The sequence below is a fragment of the Gambusia affinis genome, linkage group LG24 (assembly GCF_019740435.1).
Source record: "Gambusia affinis linkage group LG24, SWU_Gaff_1.0, whole genome shotgun sequence".
Taxonomy (NCBI): Eukaryota; Metazoa; Chordata; class Actinopteri; order Cyprinodontiformes; family Poeciliidae; genus Gambusia; species Gambusia affinis.
The window spans coordinates 675,244-693,230 of record NC_057891.1 but is presented as its reverse complement, the minus strand read 5'-3'; the positions used below and the strand labels follow the sequence as shown (position 1 = coordinate 693,230).

Below are 17,987 nucleotides of genomic sequence, written 5' to 3'. Positions count from 1 at the left end.
TTATTAATGCTGGTTTGATCTGTATTGTTGTTGTTTTTCCTCAGGATTATTAATGTTTTATGCCTGAATTCATTCTGTCTTCCAGCCTCATGGCTCTTTGTAATATTAGCATGTAGCTAGCTGCTAACATCTGGTTAGCATGTAGCTAGCTGCTAACATCTGGTTAGCATGTAGCTAGCTAAGGCCTGACTGTTCTCCCGGTGCCTTTATGGATTATATATTACAACATGAAAAGGATTTTTCTTTACAATCTGAGAATTTTGTATTTGTGATTTATTACTTAGAAAAAACATTTTGAAATGAAACATTTTATTAACTATTCAAATTCTGCATGTTGATCCTGTTTGATGCTTTTATTCATATTTCTGATCTATAAAGTTGAATAAAGTATTTCATAAAATGTTTTGTTTTGTTCTGTGAAAGTTTCAAAGCTTCAGGAGTTTAGAGCAGCCAAACTGGAACCAGTACAAACATCCAGGACATCCACTGGTCAGACAGCAAGTCTGGTGTTTGATTCATCCCAATCCAGTTCTGGACCCTTTGTCCAGCTTCAACCAGCTACTTGTTGAATTCAGAGACTTAAACCAGTTTAAAACAGTTTTCCATTCCTGGTGTGACAGTAAACCAGTGACAGCTGCTCTATGAACCAGTCACCACCTGCTGGTCCAGTAGCAGCTCCCAGTCTGCACTGGGAGACATCCAGCAGCGTTCATCATCTGGACTTTGTGTTTTAATTTTAGTTTGATCCAGATAATTAAAATTCGTACAGAAACGTTTCTGTTCCACATCATGATGCTGCCGCCGCCACCGTGTTTCCCTGTGATTTTCTTTTGGTTTTTCAGGGCTGATTATCTGGTTTCCAGTTTAGATTATTAAAGATGTGATGCTGCAGAAGAGCCGGAGTTTCCCCTGAACTGAGGAAAACTGGTCAGATTCTCTGATCCACCTTCATCCTGACGGGAGAAACTTCCATTTAAGAGATTTATTTCACTTATAGAAATTTATTTTCAGCTTTTATTTAACGGGTTTCTATGACGGAGTATTAGAGTCATTACAGGTAGGAAAAAAGGAATCATTTTGTGCTGAAAAACTCAGATTAATATTCAAATTAATCTTGGAAATTTTCGAGAAAATACAAGGAAATTTCGGAGTTTCAAAAGTCGAAATAGATAAACTCATAAAATTTGGAAAATAATCTCAGAAGTTTCCATTTTTTGGAGCATTATTTTGTTCCAAGTTGTCAGGTTTTGTCTGACATTGTCTCCTTCATCGTGTCTCTCCAGTGGTTCCGGTGTTTCTGCGGTCCAATCTGCTGGTTTCATTGAACCAGTTAGCATCAAGCTAGCGGTGCTGCTACAGCCGAAGGTGCATTTATAAGCTCCGCCAGCAGGGGTCGCCTCACAGGCCTGCTGCCTCCTCCTCCTCATCCTCCTGACGCACCGCCTTCATCATCCGGACCGGACTGCAGCCTGGATGCTCTAGCAGTCCGAGTTGCTGAGAACCGGGTCTCCGTCCTCCCAGCCCGGTCCCGGTCCCGGTTCTGATGGATGGTTAGCCCTCCGCCCTGCCTGCTGCTGCGGACCCGGGAGCCATGGAGTCGGTCGGTGCGGGGGGCTCCGCAGTGAAGGCGGAGGAACCGCGACCCGCCGCGGGGAACATGGTGAGTGCTTCCACGGTCCGGTTCTGACCCGGTTCTAACTCGGTAAAACCATCGGATTAATGCATGCTGTGTTTATGGGTGTAAAATGCCCCACGGTCCGTGAAGGGGTTGTTAAAAAATCCGACAAAAATGCCACACTTCCGGTTCTAATTCACTAAAACTCGATCGTTTCTGTGACGTCACGTTGACATGTTTCCAGAAAGTCAACAGGCAGAAGCACTGATGCATTTTCCTGCCTTTGGACCGGAACGTGAACGCATCACGTGATTCCTCATCTTAAAGCATTGGGTCAAAACATTAGGCTAGAGCAGGGGTCAGAGGTCACAGCAGGTTGTTACAACAATCAGAATAAAATATAAATCAGGCCTGAATAATGGAGCGCTGCGGTTCTGGTTCTGGTTCTGATCGGATCAGCCTGTGGTTCTGGTTCATATCATCCAACTGGATCAGTGTGATCCTCAGCAGCTGATTGGTCACGTGAGACAGGAAGTGACATCACTCACCAGCTCCTCTGTCTTTATGTAACCTGCTGAGGAGGCGTCAGAACGCCTCGCCGAGTCACGGCGGCGGTGGGCGAGAGCGCCGGAGCCATCAGCTTGAGCCGCAGAGCGAGTCATGAGGCGTGACTCACCTTCCTCCACACGAGGTCAAAGGTCATCTGCCTCTGACGGAGCTGGACTATTAAAGTCTGGAGCTCCAGGTGTTCTTCGTTCTGAGCCTTTATTTTGAAAATCTTTCTAATGGACCGTGTCCCTCAGTAAACCAGTGACCTCATTGACGCCATGTTGGTGTTTCTGCTGCCTGGTGACGCCGTGATCATGAAGGTCATGAAGGTCACATGAAGGTCATGTCAGTTCATCCTGAGCTGCCAGTGCAGCAGCGGCCCAGAGGACATTCTGTCTCTGTGGTGGGACGTCTGCTGCCGGCGGCGTCTCTGTCACGTTTTCCCATCAGCCCCGGCGGCTCATATTGATGATCCAGCAGGCCCGGCTGCTTATTCGACCCGCGGCGCCGTTCAGGAGCAGCGGATCGGGTCAGGAAACTTTCTGCTGCTCGCCGAGCGACGGCGAATCCAGAGCAGGAAACGTTTGGTCATGCTAACAGGAAGCTAACGGCGCTACAGTAGAGATTAATCGATTAATCAGGTTAATTATTGAAATCACTGCCAACTAATTTAGCTATTGATTAATCGCTAATTAAATTAGACTCTAAAGAGAAAAACAGATCAGTTATGAAACCAAAACTTTCTAAAATAGTTTTTACTTTTGAAATTAAAAATCTTTGTAAATATTTTCTACCCAAAACTGCTGATATGTTTTGGTAAAAGTTTATTTCCTCATTTTAAAAATCATTTATTTGCATCTTTTAATGTGATCTAACATACTAATATAAAAAGACTTTGATAAAATATCTGCAGACTGATGACTAATCAATAAATCACTGATCAATCGATCAATAAACCAGCAGGAATAATTGGTATTGTTCAGATAATCCTAATCTGAGTTTGTAATCTTTAACTGGACTGATAGATTTTATTCAGCTGATGAAGTTTCTGACTCATCTTCAGATTAAATCAGGATTAAACTCATAACAACATGAACACTCTTAAAGGGCCGGCAGCACCAGAATCAATAAAACCCCTTATAAACTGTAAAATATTAAAATCAACTCTATTGAACATTAATAATCACATCCTCCAGAATTCACTGAGTTTTTTTCTTTCTTTTTTTGGTGACTTTTTTCTTTTTATGCTTAAAATCTCTGATTTTGTGGAGCTAATTCTGAAATATTTGTAATATTTCTTATTATTTCTGGCAGTAAATGTGACTTTTTGTTCCTCGTTGTATCAATCACAGAGAGTAACTGATAATTACTGATAATCACTAATAATATCTGATAATTACTGATAATATCTGATAATTACTGATAATAATGGATATTAGCTGATAGTAAGTGGATATCAGGTCAGGCTGAGGCAGCAGAGCAATAATAAATAAACACACTGCCACCTGCTGGTGGAAGTTGGGATCACTTTCAGCGTTTTCCCCATTTTTCATGAAACGGTTTAATAAATCTCCCATTGATGCATCAGCTTTAAAAATATGGCGCTGTGTTGATTTAACTTGAGTTTCCATGAACACAACAACTGACTTGTGTAATTCGGGCCACATGAAGAGTTAAGGTGGGCCGGATTTGGCCCCTGTGCCGCCAGTTTGACCCATGTGGATTAGATCCTGGCTGTTATGGACCTGCAGGGTTTTAATCAGAACTTTAATGATCCGTGATTGGCTCATCAAATGTTTCCCTGCATCCGATTGGCTGTTCGGACTGAACACTTTGCCCCTCAGCTGATTGGCTGCTGAGGACCAATCGCAGGAGAGGACCTCGGCTGACCAGGAAGTAAACACCTGGTCCGGTTCAGTTCTGGTCCGGTTCACTAGACGTCCAGAACTTCAGTAACACTTTAGATAAACGTGAAGATAAAAATGTTTTTATAAATCCTAAATCATCTCTGATCTGGTTCAGTTTCAGTTTTATTTCATGAAACCATCCAGAAATCGACTTTCTGTAAAGTTTGTCCTTCTGCTTCAGACGACCATCAGGATGATGTCAGAGGGCAGCAGGTCGGTGGACGCTACGCAGTCAGGAACACACACACAGGAACACACAGGAACACACACACAGGAACACACAGGAACACACAGGAACACACACACTGACTCACACACACTGACTCACACACACCCTCACACTGCGCTCAGTGAAATCTGCTCTCTGATGCATCAACAGTTGCTGCTCAGCTTGAAGCGTTTCACGTTGCTGTAAGCAGCAACCAGGAGTTGCTGGTTGCTGGTTGCCGTTGCTCTGATCTCCTGATTAATTTCTAAATCCGTCTCTGACTTTTCCTTCCAGAAGGTTCTCCATGTTTTCTCTCGTCTTGCTGCTCCTTTTCTCCGTCTGACGGTGAACCAGCTGAGTTTTGTTCTTACTGGGATCACTGGTTGGAGTCACACAGTCTGTTTCTGTTCTGATCAGTTGATCAGTCATCAATGTCAGATGAATTATTCTGGATCATATCTGAGACCTGGAGTCCTGTCAGAGGTCAAAGGTCAACCTGGCTGCTTTCTGAATCTGATTTTTATTCTGACTCAAATTATTTAAAAATTAAATTATTTTACAAGCAGGAATAAAGTTTATATTAAATATATTTAAGTTTCTTCTTCCGCTGTAAAATAAATCAGATAAATAAATCAGATAAATATAGCAGCATGTGCAGATTATAATCTGAATGATCAGGATTACACATCCTGATCAAAACGACATTTTAACCCAGATTATATTAGAGACAGAAGCAGATTAGAAACCTTTAAAATATTTCAGGAAGGATCTTTCTAATAAATTCAGCCTCATAAATGTTCCAAAATCTAAAAACTTGAATAAATTATTTTGTCTTCAGTTCATCTTTTAGAGTAAAAATGATCCAACAGATCAAATCAGGATCCGAACCTGAAAACGTCAGCAGTGGATTCCTGAAGCTTAGTGTAATTAATAATCATAACAACAAGAATTATGATGATAATAACAACAATAATAGTAATCATAACAATAATAATAATTATGATTATTAATGCAGTCTGTGTGTTTTTCCTCTTTAGTGACGTTCAGGTCAAATTTCTGGAGCAGCAGAAACTCTGATTCAAACCGATCAGACGTTTCCTTGGTTACGGCCAGAACGGATCCAGAGGTCAGAGTTCAGATCAGCTGGAGGGAAACGACTTCCTGTTTGCTGCTAATGGAAGCAGGAAGCTGATTTAGTTTAGTAACAGATTAATGAGGCATTTCCTCTGCAGGCAGTAAATACCAGAACCAGAACCAGAACCAGGTCAGATTCAGTTACACATCCAGGATTCTCTGGGATCCATCCTGCTTCCTGCTTCCTGCTTCCTGCTTCCTGCTTCCTGCTTCCTGGAGTAAAAGTGAAGCCATTCATCAAATTCTGCTTCATTTCTATCAGAAGCTGAAATATTAACTCTGCTAGTTTTATTGGTGCTAACAGTCTAAATGCTAAGTAGCCAGACTAGCTAGCAGCTAATGTTTGAGTGTAAACATTAAACATCAGATGAACATGTTGACTGATTTTATTCAAACAGCTTCACATGGCTTCTGTGCGGCAGCCATCTTGGATTTTAGGGTTCTGTTGCCAAAACTTTTCATGTCAAAAGATTCCAGTTGATTTATTTGAACATGGAAAATGATATTTATAACTGAACCAAACAGAACGTTGTCATCCTAATCCTGATGAACGTTGCCATGGTTACTGACACGCTGCTCCTGATTGGCTGGGATTCAGGTGATCAGAATAAAGAAACCAAATATGATTCACACTAACAGAAAGTAGAAAATCTGTCAATAATAAATTATCCATATGATTTAAAAAGTACAAATATTAGTGATGTTTTAGTTTTATTCTGTTTTTCTCTTTTTAAAATGTACACAAACATTTACATGATTAGGAAAAATAAAATAAAAACTGTTTTATATAGAAATAAAAACTAATCAGTAATTACATATAAAGTTCTAATTTCAGTAAATATTGATAAAAATTTGACAACTATTAATAATTTCATGTCGTCCTCACAGCCAGCAGGATCCACACAAACACTCACCCTGATTGGCTCACGCTGTTGCTATGGGAGCAGCAGCCGCGCCTCTGATTGGTTGGCTGCAGCCTCAGGTCGGTGGTCAGTCAGCATGTCTGAGTTGTCATGACAACAGACAGGAAGCAGGAGGCGGGGCCTGGTGGTGTTATTGTTGCAGCAGCAGAAGCAAAAAAAAAACAACTCCTGTTTTTATTTTTACCTCAGGGGGACGATCTGTCTGCCAACACACACACACACACACGCACACACACACACACACACAATAGGTCAGTCGGCTGCAACCTGCTAATCTCTGACCGCAGGATGATTATTAAAATGATATTTGAATAGAAAAAAAGGCTGAGAATTTAGCTGGAGCGGTGTGTGTGTAGGTGTGTGTGTGTGTGTGTGCAGTCATTTCACTGCTGCTTGTTTCTTATTTCATGGATGCAGATTGAGCCTCCAGCTCTACAGGTTTTCCAACAGAAACTGAAACATTAGAGAAATTTCTCTGATTGGTTGCCATGTTGGTGTTAATTAGTTGCCAATTTGGTGTGAATTGGTTGCCATGTTTGTGTTAATTGGTTGCCATGTTGGTGTTAATTAGTTGCCATGTTGGTGTTAATTAGTTGCCATGTTGGTGTTAATTGGTTGCCATGTTTGTGTTAATTGGTTGCCATGTTGGTGTTAATTAGTTGCCATGTTGGTATTAATTAGTTGCCATGTTTGTGTTAATTGGTTGCCATGTTTGTGTTAATTGGTTGCCAATTTGGTGTTAATTGGTTGCCATGTTGGTGTTAATTGGTTGCCATGTTGGTGTTAATTAGTTGCCATGTTTGTGTTAATTGGTTGCCATGTTGGTGTTAATTGGTTGCCATGTCGGTGTTAATTAGTTGCCATGTTGGTGTTGAGTTGTTGCTATGTTGGTATTAATTGGTTGCCATGTCGGTGTTAATTGGTTGCCATGTCGGTGTTAATTGGATCTGTCCAGATCTCTAGTTTTCTCTGGATCTTCCCAGACGATGTCTCCTGAGTTTGGTTTCTGTTTACTCCTTTGATTTCCCTCGTCTGTCTCTGCAGGTGAAACCGTTCACATGAGCGTCGCTCTCTGACCTCCTGACCTCCTCCTCATTGCCATGGCGACCTCGATGGAGACAATGCTGCTGGAGCCGCGCCCTGGCCGGCCGGACCCCTGCCCGGACCCTGGGGGCCGCTACTCGGTGGTCCCCTCTGTGGTCTGCTCCATGTGCTGCCTCTTCGGCATCATCTACTGCTTCTTCGGTGAGTTCTGACGGATTAGGGTTTCTGCGGTGGGTCCGAACTCCACCTTGGTTCTGACCCTGACCCTGCTGCGTTCCTCCAGGCTACCGCTGCTTCAAGGCGGTGATGTTCCTGACGGGCCTGATGTTCGGCTCCGTGGTCATCTTCCTGCTGTGCTACAAGGAGCGCGTCCTGGACACCCAGCTGAGCGTGGAGGCCTCGGTGGGCATCGGGCTGGGCATCGGCACGCTGTGCGGCCTGGTCACCATGCTGGTGCGCAGCGTGGGGCTGTTCATGGTGGGGCTGCTGCTGGGGCTGCTGGTGGGCGTGGCCACCCTGGTGGGCATAGCGGAGCTGTCCCAGGCCCCGTCGCGCTCCGTCTGGGTGCCGCTGGGCGTGCTGCTGGGCCTCGGCATGCTGTTCGCCGTGCTGACGCTGCAGTGGCAGCGCCTCTTCACCACGCTGTCCACCGCCGTGTTCGGCGCCGCCGTCATCACCGTGGCCCTGGACTACTTCCTGGAGCTGTTTGCGCTGCTGGTGTACATCTACGAGCGGATCAAGGTGGAGCCGGGGAAGCCGGTGTGTTGGATGACCTGGCTGGTGCTGGGGGTGTGGCCGTCCCTCACCCTGCTGGGGGTCATAGTTCAGTGGAAGGTGACCGCCGAGGGATACTCTCACACCAAAGGTGAGGAAACGATCTCCCAGCCCGACCAAGGCTGCAGGTTGGTACAACTTCCTGTCTGTGCCACGTTCCTCAGTGATCATCAGCCGCCAGCAGCGAAGGATGCAGGTGATGCGGATTCGTCAGCGAGACGACCGCTACCGCAACAAGAAGAAGAAGAAGCAGCAACATGGCTCCTCCCACCATCACCAGGCCAAGCAGCTGAACTCTGAGCCCGCCTACCGCCGCAAGCCCAACCCCATCCGCCGCTACGACACCGACGTCCTGTCGCCGGTAGCCAGCGTCGCACGCCGTCTGTGTCCCGGCGGACGCAGCGTCTCCGTGTCTCAACTGTCTCTGTTGTCTTCCAGAGTTACATCCAGAGTTTCCGGGACCGGCAGGTCCAGGCGCAGCCATTCCCCGGCCGGCTGGTAGGAGGCGCTCACGCTGTGGTGGAGATGGGCTACGACTGCGGCTCCACCACACCCCTCACCGGGGCCGCGGGGCCGCCGCTACGGGCCTGACCTCTGACCCCTGATCTGGAGGAACTGACTACACTCACCACCGGATTGACAGGCAACCTCCTGATGTTGACCTCTGACCCTACAGGCAGAATCTCCCCACCTTTAAACTCTGTACAAAGTCTTGACACACGAGCTAGGCTAGCTGTGGCTAATGAGCTAGGCTAGCCGCTGGCTTTGTGAGGCTAATCGCATGCAGACACTAAACACACACACACACACACACACACCACAGCTCCAACGCTGAAGGAACCCAATGACCCGGTTCTGAGCTTTCTGCCTCCATCTCCAGTAAAACATCGACTCCAGTGGTTCCACTGCGAACCCAGTTCAGGTTCCAACACCAGACCTGTCAAAGATCCGGGTCACTATCCAGTTCTTGTTGATCGTCCAACCAGCTCCTCGCTAACCGGACGTCGTTTCTTTCTGTGCCATCCGACCTCAACGACCTTCTGTGAAACCAGAAGAGACGTTTCCTCTGTAGAGGACGGACTCCCTTCGTCTCCCTCGGTGCTGGACAGAACTCTGCCAGGTCAGCCAAGCTTCCCTTCGGTAGCCATGGCAACACCAAGCCGGGTTGTGTTGTTTCCCATAGAGAGAGCTCTGTTTACACTGACACCCCAAAACACCTGGAAACTGGTTTCAAAAACTTTTGGTCTGGAACCACAAACCGCTAAAAACACGTTTAGCTTCTTATTTCACACACCAAACTCACCTTGACACCCATTCAGACCACAAGTGGAACCATCTTAGCAGAAGCTAAAGTGTTAGCAGAAGCTAACGTCATCTGCAGTCTTCCTCATCTTCGCTCTCACTGAACTGAAGTTCAGAATGGCAGCCATTTTGAATTTTGAAGTTAAAATTGTCGGGTTGAGTTGAAATTGATTAATTTAAACAAAACTTTAACACAGATGCCAAAACTTTATTTCATTGAAAGTTTACCAGCCAAGTAGAAACTTTGGAAGCTAAGTGTGCTAAATGTTTTCAAAGTTAGCAAAATGCTAAAGCGCTACATTAAACATTAGTTTCCTCTCTTTGCCAATTAGCCCAGTAGCATAGATATATCCACATCTCGCTTCTGCTAATAAGAAGCTAACATAAAGCTAGCGTTAGCCTCTTTGGGTTCTGATCCAACTGCGGTGCCGGTGTGAACGGATGAATCGGCCCAGCAGCCATCTTATTTCTCCACCATGTTTTTCTTTATTAGGGTGATGTAACATCTGTCTGGTAAAATGTGAAACTTTCACGTGTTTTTAGAGGAGAACCGTGTACAGGAAGTGATGCGTTTACTGAGAGGAACTGAGCTGCATGAGACCAGCTGGTTAGTTTCAGGAAACCTGTACAGAAACTCTGCACTAATTTTAATGTCCATCAGGAATGAAGACCTGCTGTATCTATTTATTTTGCTCGGCAGAGTTTAAAGTCATCATGTTTTGAAATGTTTTTAAATGAAAGCATGTGTTCCTGCTGTTAAAACAATAAAAACATTCAAATAGTTTTATTATCGTCACAGACAATCAGCAGCAGAAAATCATCACTTCTGATTAATATTTGATCTTCAGCTCGTTAATGTCCTGTAATATTAATGCAGCAATCATTTAAACATCAAAAATATTTAATCAATTATTGATTTTTACTGCTTGAATTCAAGATCAAAAACTTTACCAAAACAAAAATACAAATGTAAAATTTTTAATCAATTTAAGTAAACTGTAATCTAATGAATTATTTAAAGTAGTGGAAATATTTTGTTCATAAATATGTTTGTAAATGTGATCAATTTAAAAAATTACTCACATTATCTATATTTATCAATTATTTTAAAAAATAGAATAATAATCTAGAAAGTTTTTCATTTTAAAAGGATAAATAATTACTGCAGCTATTTTTCTATATAATCATTGTCATAAATCAGGAGTTTCATTTTTCAACTCAGTCAGTGGGCGGGGCTAACTCTGCTCTGCGCATGGTGATTGGTCTGTGGTTTTGTTGCTATTCATGCCAACCAATCAGACGTTAGTGTCAGTTTGACGTATTTCAAGAAATATTAGATAATGACGTTTAAAAATAATTAATAACTATTGAATCAAATGTTTATATTCTTTAATTAAAGATCACAGATGTTAACATATTTTAAGAAGTGAATGGATTGTGGCACTTTTGATGCTCCATAATTGATCACGTTTATTTGTCAGTTTAACGCCTAAATTTTACTTTAATGATTAGATTTCCATCCATTAATAAACGAACAGGAACCATAAACACGTTTCTCAGATCATCTGAGTTTTCTTATGAAAATCCACCAGAGAAAAACGACTCGTTTCACCGCAGAATGAAATCGGCGCAAGCTAATGCTAATGCTAGCGCTGTGTTTAGTTCAGCTTTATTAGTTTGAGTTGGTCAGAGCGCGGCGGAGCGTCGTGTCGTCTGTCCTTCCTGCAGATCCTCACATGACGTCATGCTGGTGCTGCGTCGACTCGCTGACCACCTGGGGACAGAAACTCAAGTCAGGAGCAGCTCTGCTAATGCTAATGCTAATGCTAATGCTAATGCTAAAGCAACATATCGACTCGCTGACCACCTGGGGACAGAAACGGGAGCAGCTCTTCTACCTCAGGGTCTGAACTTTTCACACTTTGTTTAGTTTTTGTTTTTTTCTGAGGCGCTCGTCCGTTTAACCAAGGGAATCTTTAAATCCTGAATCCAGACGAAAAGTGAGAGCAGGAAGGAGAAACGTGGTTTGGACATTCAGAGCAGAACTAACAGAAGATCAACCTGACCTGCTTCCAGTGCCGATCGATACAGAAGATCAGTTTAAAAGCTGGTCAATTGATCAATAAAAGAGAATCTGTGACAAAAATTCACTTTTAGTTTTAGTTCCTGATGATTCTCCAACCCAAACTTTAAAAACTCAGGTTTTGAATAGGCCATTCCCAACCTGGGAGGTCAGTGTGTATTGTTGTGTGTGTGACGGTGTGTGTTGGTCCAGCGGTGTGTATCGGTGCTACCTCTCCGTCTCGGGTCTCGATGGTCTTGATCAGAACCGTTTTCTTGGAGTGGGTCTCTGCGGAGCGAAGCGGCGGTTCTGGGTTGGTTTCTGCTCAGACATAGTCAGAGTCAGGAGAGATGGTGCGTTCAGGGACCGGCGGTGCGTTCAGGCACTGGTAGGCGCTACGTACCTCTGAAGCTCAGTGTGGAGAAGCTCTGCATGGGCAGGGCGATCCTGGAAGAGACGGTGGTTAGAGTCGGGCGGTTCTGGAAGTCCTGGAGGTTCTGTGCGGGTTCTGACCTGCTCTCCTCGCCTTCCAGCAGCTTCCTGTAGGTGGCGATCTCCACGTCCAGCGCCATCTTGACGTTCAGCAGGTCCTGGTACTCCCTCAGGTGGCGTGCCATCTCGTCCTTCATGGTGGCGATTTCAGCCTCCAGCCGGGCCACCGTGTCCTGGAAGCTGCTGGCCTCGCGCCCGTGGCGCTCCTCCATGTCCCGCATCTGTCTCAGCAGGGACTCGTTCTGGACCAGAACCAACCAGGGAGAAAAACACCGCAAGTTAACCACACAGAACAGGTTAGCTACAGAACCGGTTAACAACGGAACCTGTTACCTACGGAACCAGTTAGCTAGAGAACTTGTTAGCTACCAAAGCGGTTAGCTACGGAACCGGTAAGCAACAGAACCGGTTAGCCACAGAACCGGTTAGCTACAGAACCGGTTAGCTACAGAGCCGGTTAGCCACGGAACCAGTTAGCCACGGAACCAGTTAGCCACGGAACCTGTTAGCCACAGAACCGGTTAGCTACAGAGCCGGTTAGCTACAGAAACGGTTAGCCACGGAACCGGCTAGCTACAGAAACGGTTAGCCACGGAACCAGCTAGCTACAGAAGCGGTTAGCTACAGAACCGGTTAACAACGGAACCTGTTACCTACGGAACCAGTTAGCTAGAGAACTTGTTAGCTACCAAAGCGGTTAGCTACGGAACCGGTGAGCAACAGAACCTGTTAGCCACAGAAGTGGATAGCTACAAAACCTGTTAGCTACGGAACCTGTTAGCCACGGAACCAGTTAGCCACGGAACCTGTTAGCTACAGAACTGGTCAGCTACAGAACCGGTTAGCTACAGAAACAGTTAGCTACAGAACTGGTTAGCTTCAGAAATGGTTAGCCACGGAACCTGTTAGCCACGGAACCTGTTAGCTACAGAACCGGTTAGCCACGGAACCGGTTAGCCACGGAACCGGTTAGCTACAGAGCCGGTTAGCTACAGAAATGGTTAGCCATGGAACTGGCTAGCTACAGAAATGGTTAGCCACGGAACCAGCTAGCTACAGAAGCGGTTAGCTACAGAACCAGATAGCTACAGAGCCAGTTAGCTATAGAACTGGTTAGCTTCAGAACTGGTTAGCTACAGAACCGGTCAGCTACAGAACCGGTTAGCTTCAGAACCGGTCAGCTTCAGAACCGGTCAGCTTCAGAAACAGTTAGCCACAGAACCGGTTAGCTACAGAACCGGTTAGCTACAGAAGCGGTTAGCTACAGAACCGGTCAGCTTCAGAACCGTTAGCTTCAGAGCCGGTTAGCTACAGAATTGGTTAGCTACAGAACCGGTTAGCTTCAGAACCAGTTAGCTACAGAGCCTGTTAGCTTCAGAACCGGTTAGCTACAGAACTGGTTAGCTACAGAAATGGTTAGCCACGGAACCTGTTAGCCACGGAACCTGTTAGCTACAGAACCGGTTAGCTTCAGAACCGGTTAGCTACAGAACCGGTTAGCTACAGAAGCGGTTAGCTACAGAACCGGTCAGCTTCAGAACCGTTAGCTTCAGAGCCGGTTAGCTACAGAATTGGTTAGCTACAGAACCGGTTAGCTTCAGAACCAGTTAGCTACAGAGCCTGTTAGCTTCAGAAACGGTTAGCTACAGAAACGGTTAGCTACAGAACTGGTTAGCTTCAGAAATGGTTAGCCACGGAACCGGTTAGCCACGGAATCGGTTAGCCACGGAACCGGTTAGCTACAGAACCGGTTAGCTACAGAGCCGGTTAGCTACAGAAATGGTTAGCCACGGAACTGGCTAGCTACAGAAACGGTTAGCCACGGAACCAGCTAGCTACAGAAGCGGTTAGCTACAGAACCGGTCAGCTTCAGAAACAGTTAGCCACAGAACCGGTTAGCTACAGAACGGTTAGCTACAGAACCGGTCAGCTTCAGAACTGTTAGCTTCAGAGCCGGTTAGCTACAGAATTGGTTAGCTTCAGAACCGGTCAGCTACAGAAACGATTAGCCACGGAACCTGCTAGCTACAGATCAGATCACCCTCTCATCTTCTGTCCAGATCATTTTGGTTGTACATCAGAACTGGACCATCAGACCCCTCAGGAGGTTCTGAGGATGCTCTCGGGCCTGTGAGGTTCTGGTTCTACGTACCGTCCCTTTAAGGGAGTCGATCTCGCAGGTGTAGGCCTGGATCTGGTGCCTGAACTCCAGCGTCTCCTGGCGGGCCTGCTGCAGTGCCTGGTTGTTCTTACTGACAGCCTGGTTCAGGTCCGAAACCTGCAGGGACAGAACTCATCTGCTCCATCAGTGCTGCCCTCTAGTGGTCGGGTCAGATACACATGCAGGTAATCAGGTGACCTTGGACTTGTACCACTCTTCAGCCTCGGCGATGTTCTTGGCAGCGATGCCCTCGTACTGGGCCCGGATGTCCCTCAGCGCCGCTGTCAGGTCCGGCTTGGACATGTCCATCTGGACCTGGACCTGCGTCTCCTGCATCTGGTTCTGCAGCTCCCGGATCTCCTGCAGGGGGAGACAGTGAGTCTGCAGCTTGGACTGGGCGGGCTGGAAGAGGAGGAAGAGGAAGAGGAAGAGGAGGAAGAGGAGGAACCTCTTCATGGATCCTCTTGAGGAAGGCGATCTCCTCCTGCAGCGTCTCGATGCGTCTCTCCAGGTCCAGACGGGCCAGAGTGGCGGCATCCACGTCCTGCAGAACAAATCACAGGTCCTCTGAGCGACACATTTAAACAGGAAGTCAAACAGGAGAAACAGGAAGTCAAACTTTAACTAGTCAAAAAAGATGCTAGGAATCCATGCAAGAGAAAACTTCCTTTCTATTCTCCTCCTTTCAAATATTCTAAGAAAATTAAACTTTCTGTAAAATGAAAATGTTAGCTGATAATTATTATGCTAGGATTTTATTGTTTCAGGAATAAAATGGAACAAAAAAGGGTCCCGGATGAGCCCCCATGCAGAAATCATACCAAAATAAAAGCCTCAAAATAACAAAAACATGTTGGCTAAAGAAATGTAAACAAGCTAATTCTTTCAGTTATGAACCATTTTAAAATTAAAATATTTATAGAAAAGAGTTTTGTTTCTGTGCAACAACAAGAAGTAAAAAAAAAAAAAACTGCAGAAAATCCGTTAATTATGAAATCTGATCAAAACTCACAGCTCTGAACGCAGCGAGGCTGTTCTCTGCTTCTTCCTTCTGCTGGACCTCCTCCTGCAGTCTGGACACACACATTCACACACACACATTCACACACACATTCACACACACACACACATTCACACACACATTCACGGTGCTTCATTTGAGTCGTGTCACCTTCAGAAACAAAACCTGAAACTTTTCTCTAAGAAATGAAAAGAATATTTTATTGAAAAGCTGCAGCTCCAGTGGGTTCAGGACGGATTCGTCTTTCTCTTGAATTGAACAGAAACGTGATGAAGCAGAAATAATCTGTAATCTGTACAGATTTATCCAGGCTGAAGCTGAAGCTGAAGCTGCTGGTATTTTAGAAACTTTCCTAGAAACTCTGTCTGATGTGATGTCAGTCCATCCTCCCTGACCTCTGACCCCTGCTCCTACCTGATCTTGACCTTGTCCAGGTCGTCGACCAGGTTGTCCCTCTCCACCTCCAGCCGGGCCCTGTGATTGGTCAGGACCTCCAGCTGCCGGCGCAGCTCGTTCATCTCGTCCTGGTAGAGGTCGGCGATGCGTGGGGTCTCCCGGTCCCGGAGCCGCTGGACCTCCAGAACCAGCGCCTGGTTCTGTGTCTCCAGGAAGCGGACCTTCTCGATGTAGCTGGCGAAGCGGTCGTTCAGGTGCTGCAGCTCCGCCTTCTCGTTGGTCCGCGTGGCGAGGAACTCCTGGTTGAGGGCGTCCGCCAGGCTGAAGTCCAGCGTCTCCCCCAGGCCGCCGTAGCGTCCCGCCGACGGCCGGGCGGCCCCCAGGGGGCGGTAGGCCGGCACGGCGGAGCCGCGGGTCACCTCGTACACCCTGGAGGTCACGTGGGCCCCTCCGGCGGCGGCGGGGCCCAGGAAGGAGCGGTTGAGGGACGGCGAGGCGTAGGCGCCGTGGCCGAAGGTGCGGCGGTAGGAGGAGGCGCAGCGGGCGGAGGAGGAGAAGGAGGCCATGATGGAGGCGCTGCAGCTGGAGCTCTGAGAGGGAACAACCGCCCCGGGGTATTTCTACTTACCCCCTCTGGCCCCGCCTCCAGCCTCCTGATGACATCAGCTCTTCATCGCCTCTCCTCTTCCTCACATTCAGGCCAAACTGGAGGCCTGGGGGCCAAACCGGCCCGCCGCAGCTCCTCCTGCGGTCCGAAAGGCTCCAGAGGGAAACATGGCCGACACGCTATCAGTCACATGACGGCAGGTTTCATTCATTTATCAACCAAACTACCAAACTTCTCCTCTTCCTCCACAAACCTCCCGCTTTTTCACGCTGCAGGAGAATTTCAGGTTGATGCTTCAGATTAACGGCCGATCAGTTTCTGATTTATGATCAATGAAACACTGAAGGAAGCTAACAGGTTAGCGCTCCGTCTCTCTGGCTCCCTGAGTTTCTCCAGGCCTCTCTGTCGTCACGACTCAACAATGTGAGGAAGCGTCTCGTCTCGCTCGGCGCTGCCTTATAAAGGAAAAGCCTGGAGCAGCAGCAAGGAACTCTGGGAGTTTTATTCTCTTCTGTCAGACGGAACAAAGAACCATAAAACCTGTTCAAAGTTTAATGTTTCAGTTTTTTATTAAAGTTAAAAACATGGAGAAGCATTTCCCTACAACAGAAACAACGTGGATCTAAAGAATGAATGATAATAATAATAATAATGATAATTAATAATAATAATGATAATTAATAACTCTTATAAGGTTTCTGGATTTTAACCACCAAACTTTAAAATATTTCACTTGAAATACAAGCACATTAACAAAATGTATTTATTATAAACTTTTGTTTCTGGGTTTGAAGGTTTCATCCAGTCGGGTCCAGAACCAGTCGGGTCCAGAACCAGTTGGATCCTCCAGAGATGGAAAATGAAATGTAAACCCTGCAGCAGCTGCTGTTTCCAGTTCTTCTCACATTTTTAGTTCTAAGTTTAAATAAATCAAATAAAACTGGTTTGATAAATTGACTCCTTATGATTCATTTGTTCAGAAATTGTTTGGAGGCAGGTCAAAGGTCAAATTCTCAAACTCCAGCTGGATTCAGAGGAACTGTTCAGAGTCTTGATCTGTTTTTAATCTCAGTTTAATTCCTAAAATCTGTTTTCTGGATTATTTTACTCCAACATGATTCTGTGATCTGATCTGATTGGGTTCAACGATCCATCCTGCTGCTCTCACATCTATTAATAGAGTCTGCGTGTGTGTATGTGTGTGTTTGTCTCTGTGTGTGTGTGTGTGTGTGTGTGTTCATCCCTCTGGTTTTCTTCAGAGCTGCAGTGAAGATGCGAGCCGACAGCTGAGGTAAACATCACCTCCTCTCCGCCTGAGCCTTCCTCCTCCTCCTCTTCCTTTTCCTCTTCCTGTCCATATAAGGCAGTTTCCTGTGATGATGAAGTGAGAACGGTCTGAGGATAAGCAGAAATGTTCAAAGCAGGAGGATTACAGGGTGTTTGTGGTCATTTCCTCTTAAATAATGAGGAAACTTTCACAATGAAGATGTTGATTTGACAATATTTTTCTTTCATTTGTTTGCTTGATTTTGATCCATTTAAAGGTGGACGTCCTGATGTGCCCATCACACTGGGGAAGAGATTTCATCTTGCCCCCAAAATACTCTGATCACATTTAATTAATGATTCAGCAAGGAGGAAAATTAAATGCTTCATATGCAGCTGGGTTTGTTTGAACAGAAGATTCTATTAATACATTATGTAATTTATTTTTAAACTAGTCTTTTTGTTTAATTTAGCTATCTTTGTTTTGAAATTTTAATTTTGTTTATGATCTAAAACATTATGTGTA

The 17,987-nt window shown here is 45.6% G+C and overlaps 2 protein-coding genes across 2 annotated transcripts; one reads left to right on the top strand and one right to left on the bottom strand.

Annotated features, from left to right (window-relative positions):
* The first annotated feature begins 1,244 nt into the window (after positions 1–1,244).
* tmem198b (transmembrane protein 198b) lies at positions 1,245–10,254 on the top strand. Its single transcript, XM_044109379.1, has 5 exons — positions 1,245–1,660; positions 7,381–7,581; positions 7,664–8,245; positions 8,319–8,515; positions 8,593–10,254. Exons 2-5 carry the CDS (start codon positions 7,437–7,439, stop codon positions 8,743–8,745), a joined length of 1,077 nt encoding a protein of 358 aa, XP_043965314.1. The 5' UTR covers positions 1,245–1,660; positions 7,381–7,436; the 3' UTR covers positions 8,746–10,254.
* Positions 10,226–16,346, bottom strand: desmb (desmin b). Its single transcript, XM_044109371.1, has 9 exons — positions 15,607–16,346; positions 15,184–15,244; positions 14,620–14,715; positions 14,370–14,531; positions 14,163–14,288; positions 12,032–12,252; positions 11,922–11,965; positions 11,751–11,839; positions 10,226–11,230 (listed from the first exon to the last, which is right to left on the bottom strand). The coding sequence occupies exons 1-9, from the start codon at positions 16,152–16,154 to the stop codon at positions 11,189–11,191; spliced, it is 1,389 nt and encodes a 462-aa protein (XP_043965306.1). The 5' UTR covers positions 16,155–16,346; the 3' UTR covers positions 10,226–11,188.
* Positions 16,347–17,987: the final 1,641 nt, after the last annotated feature.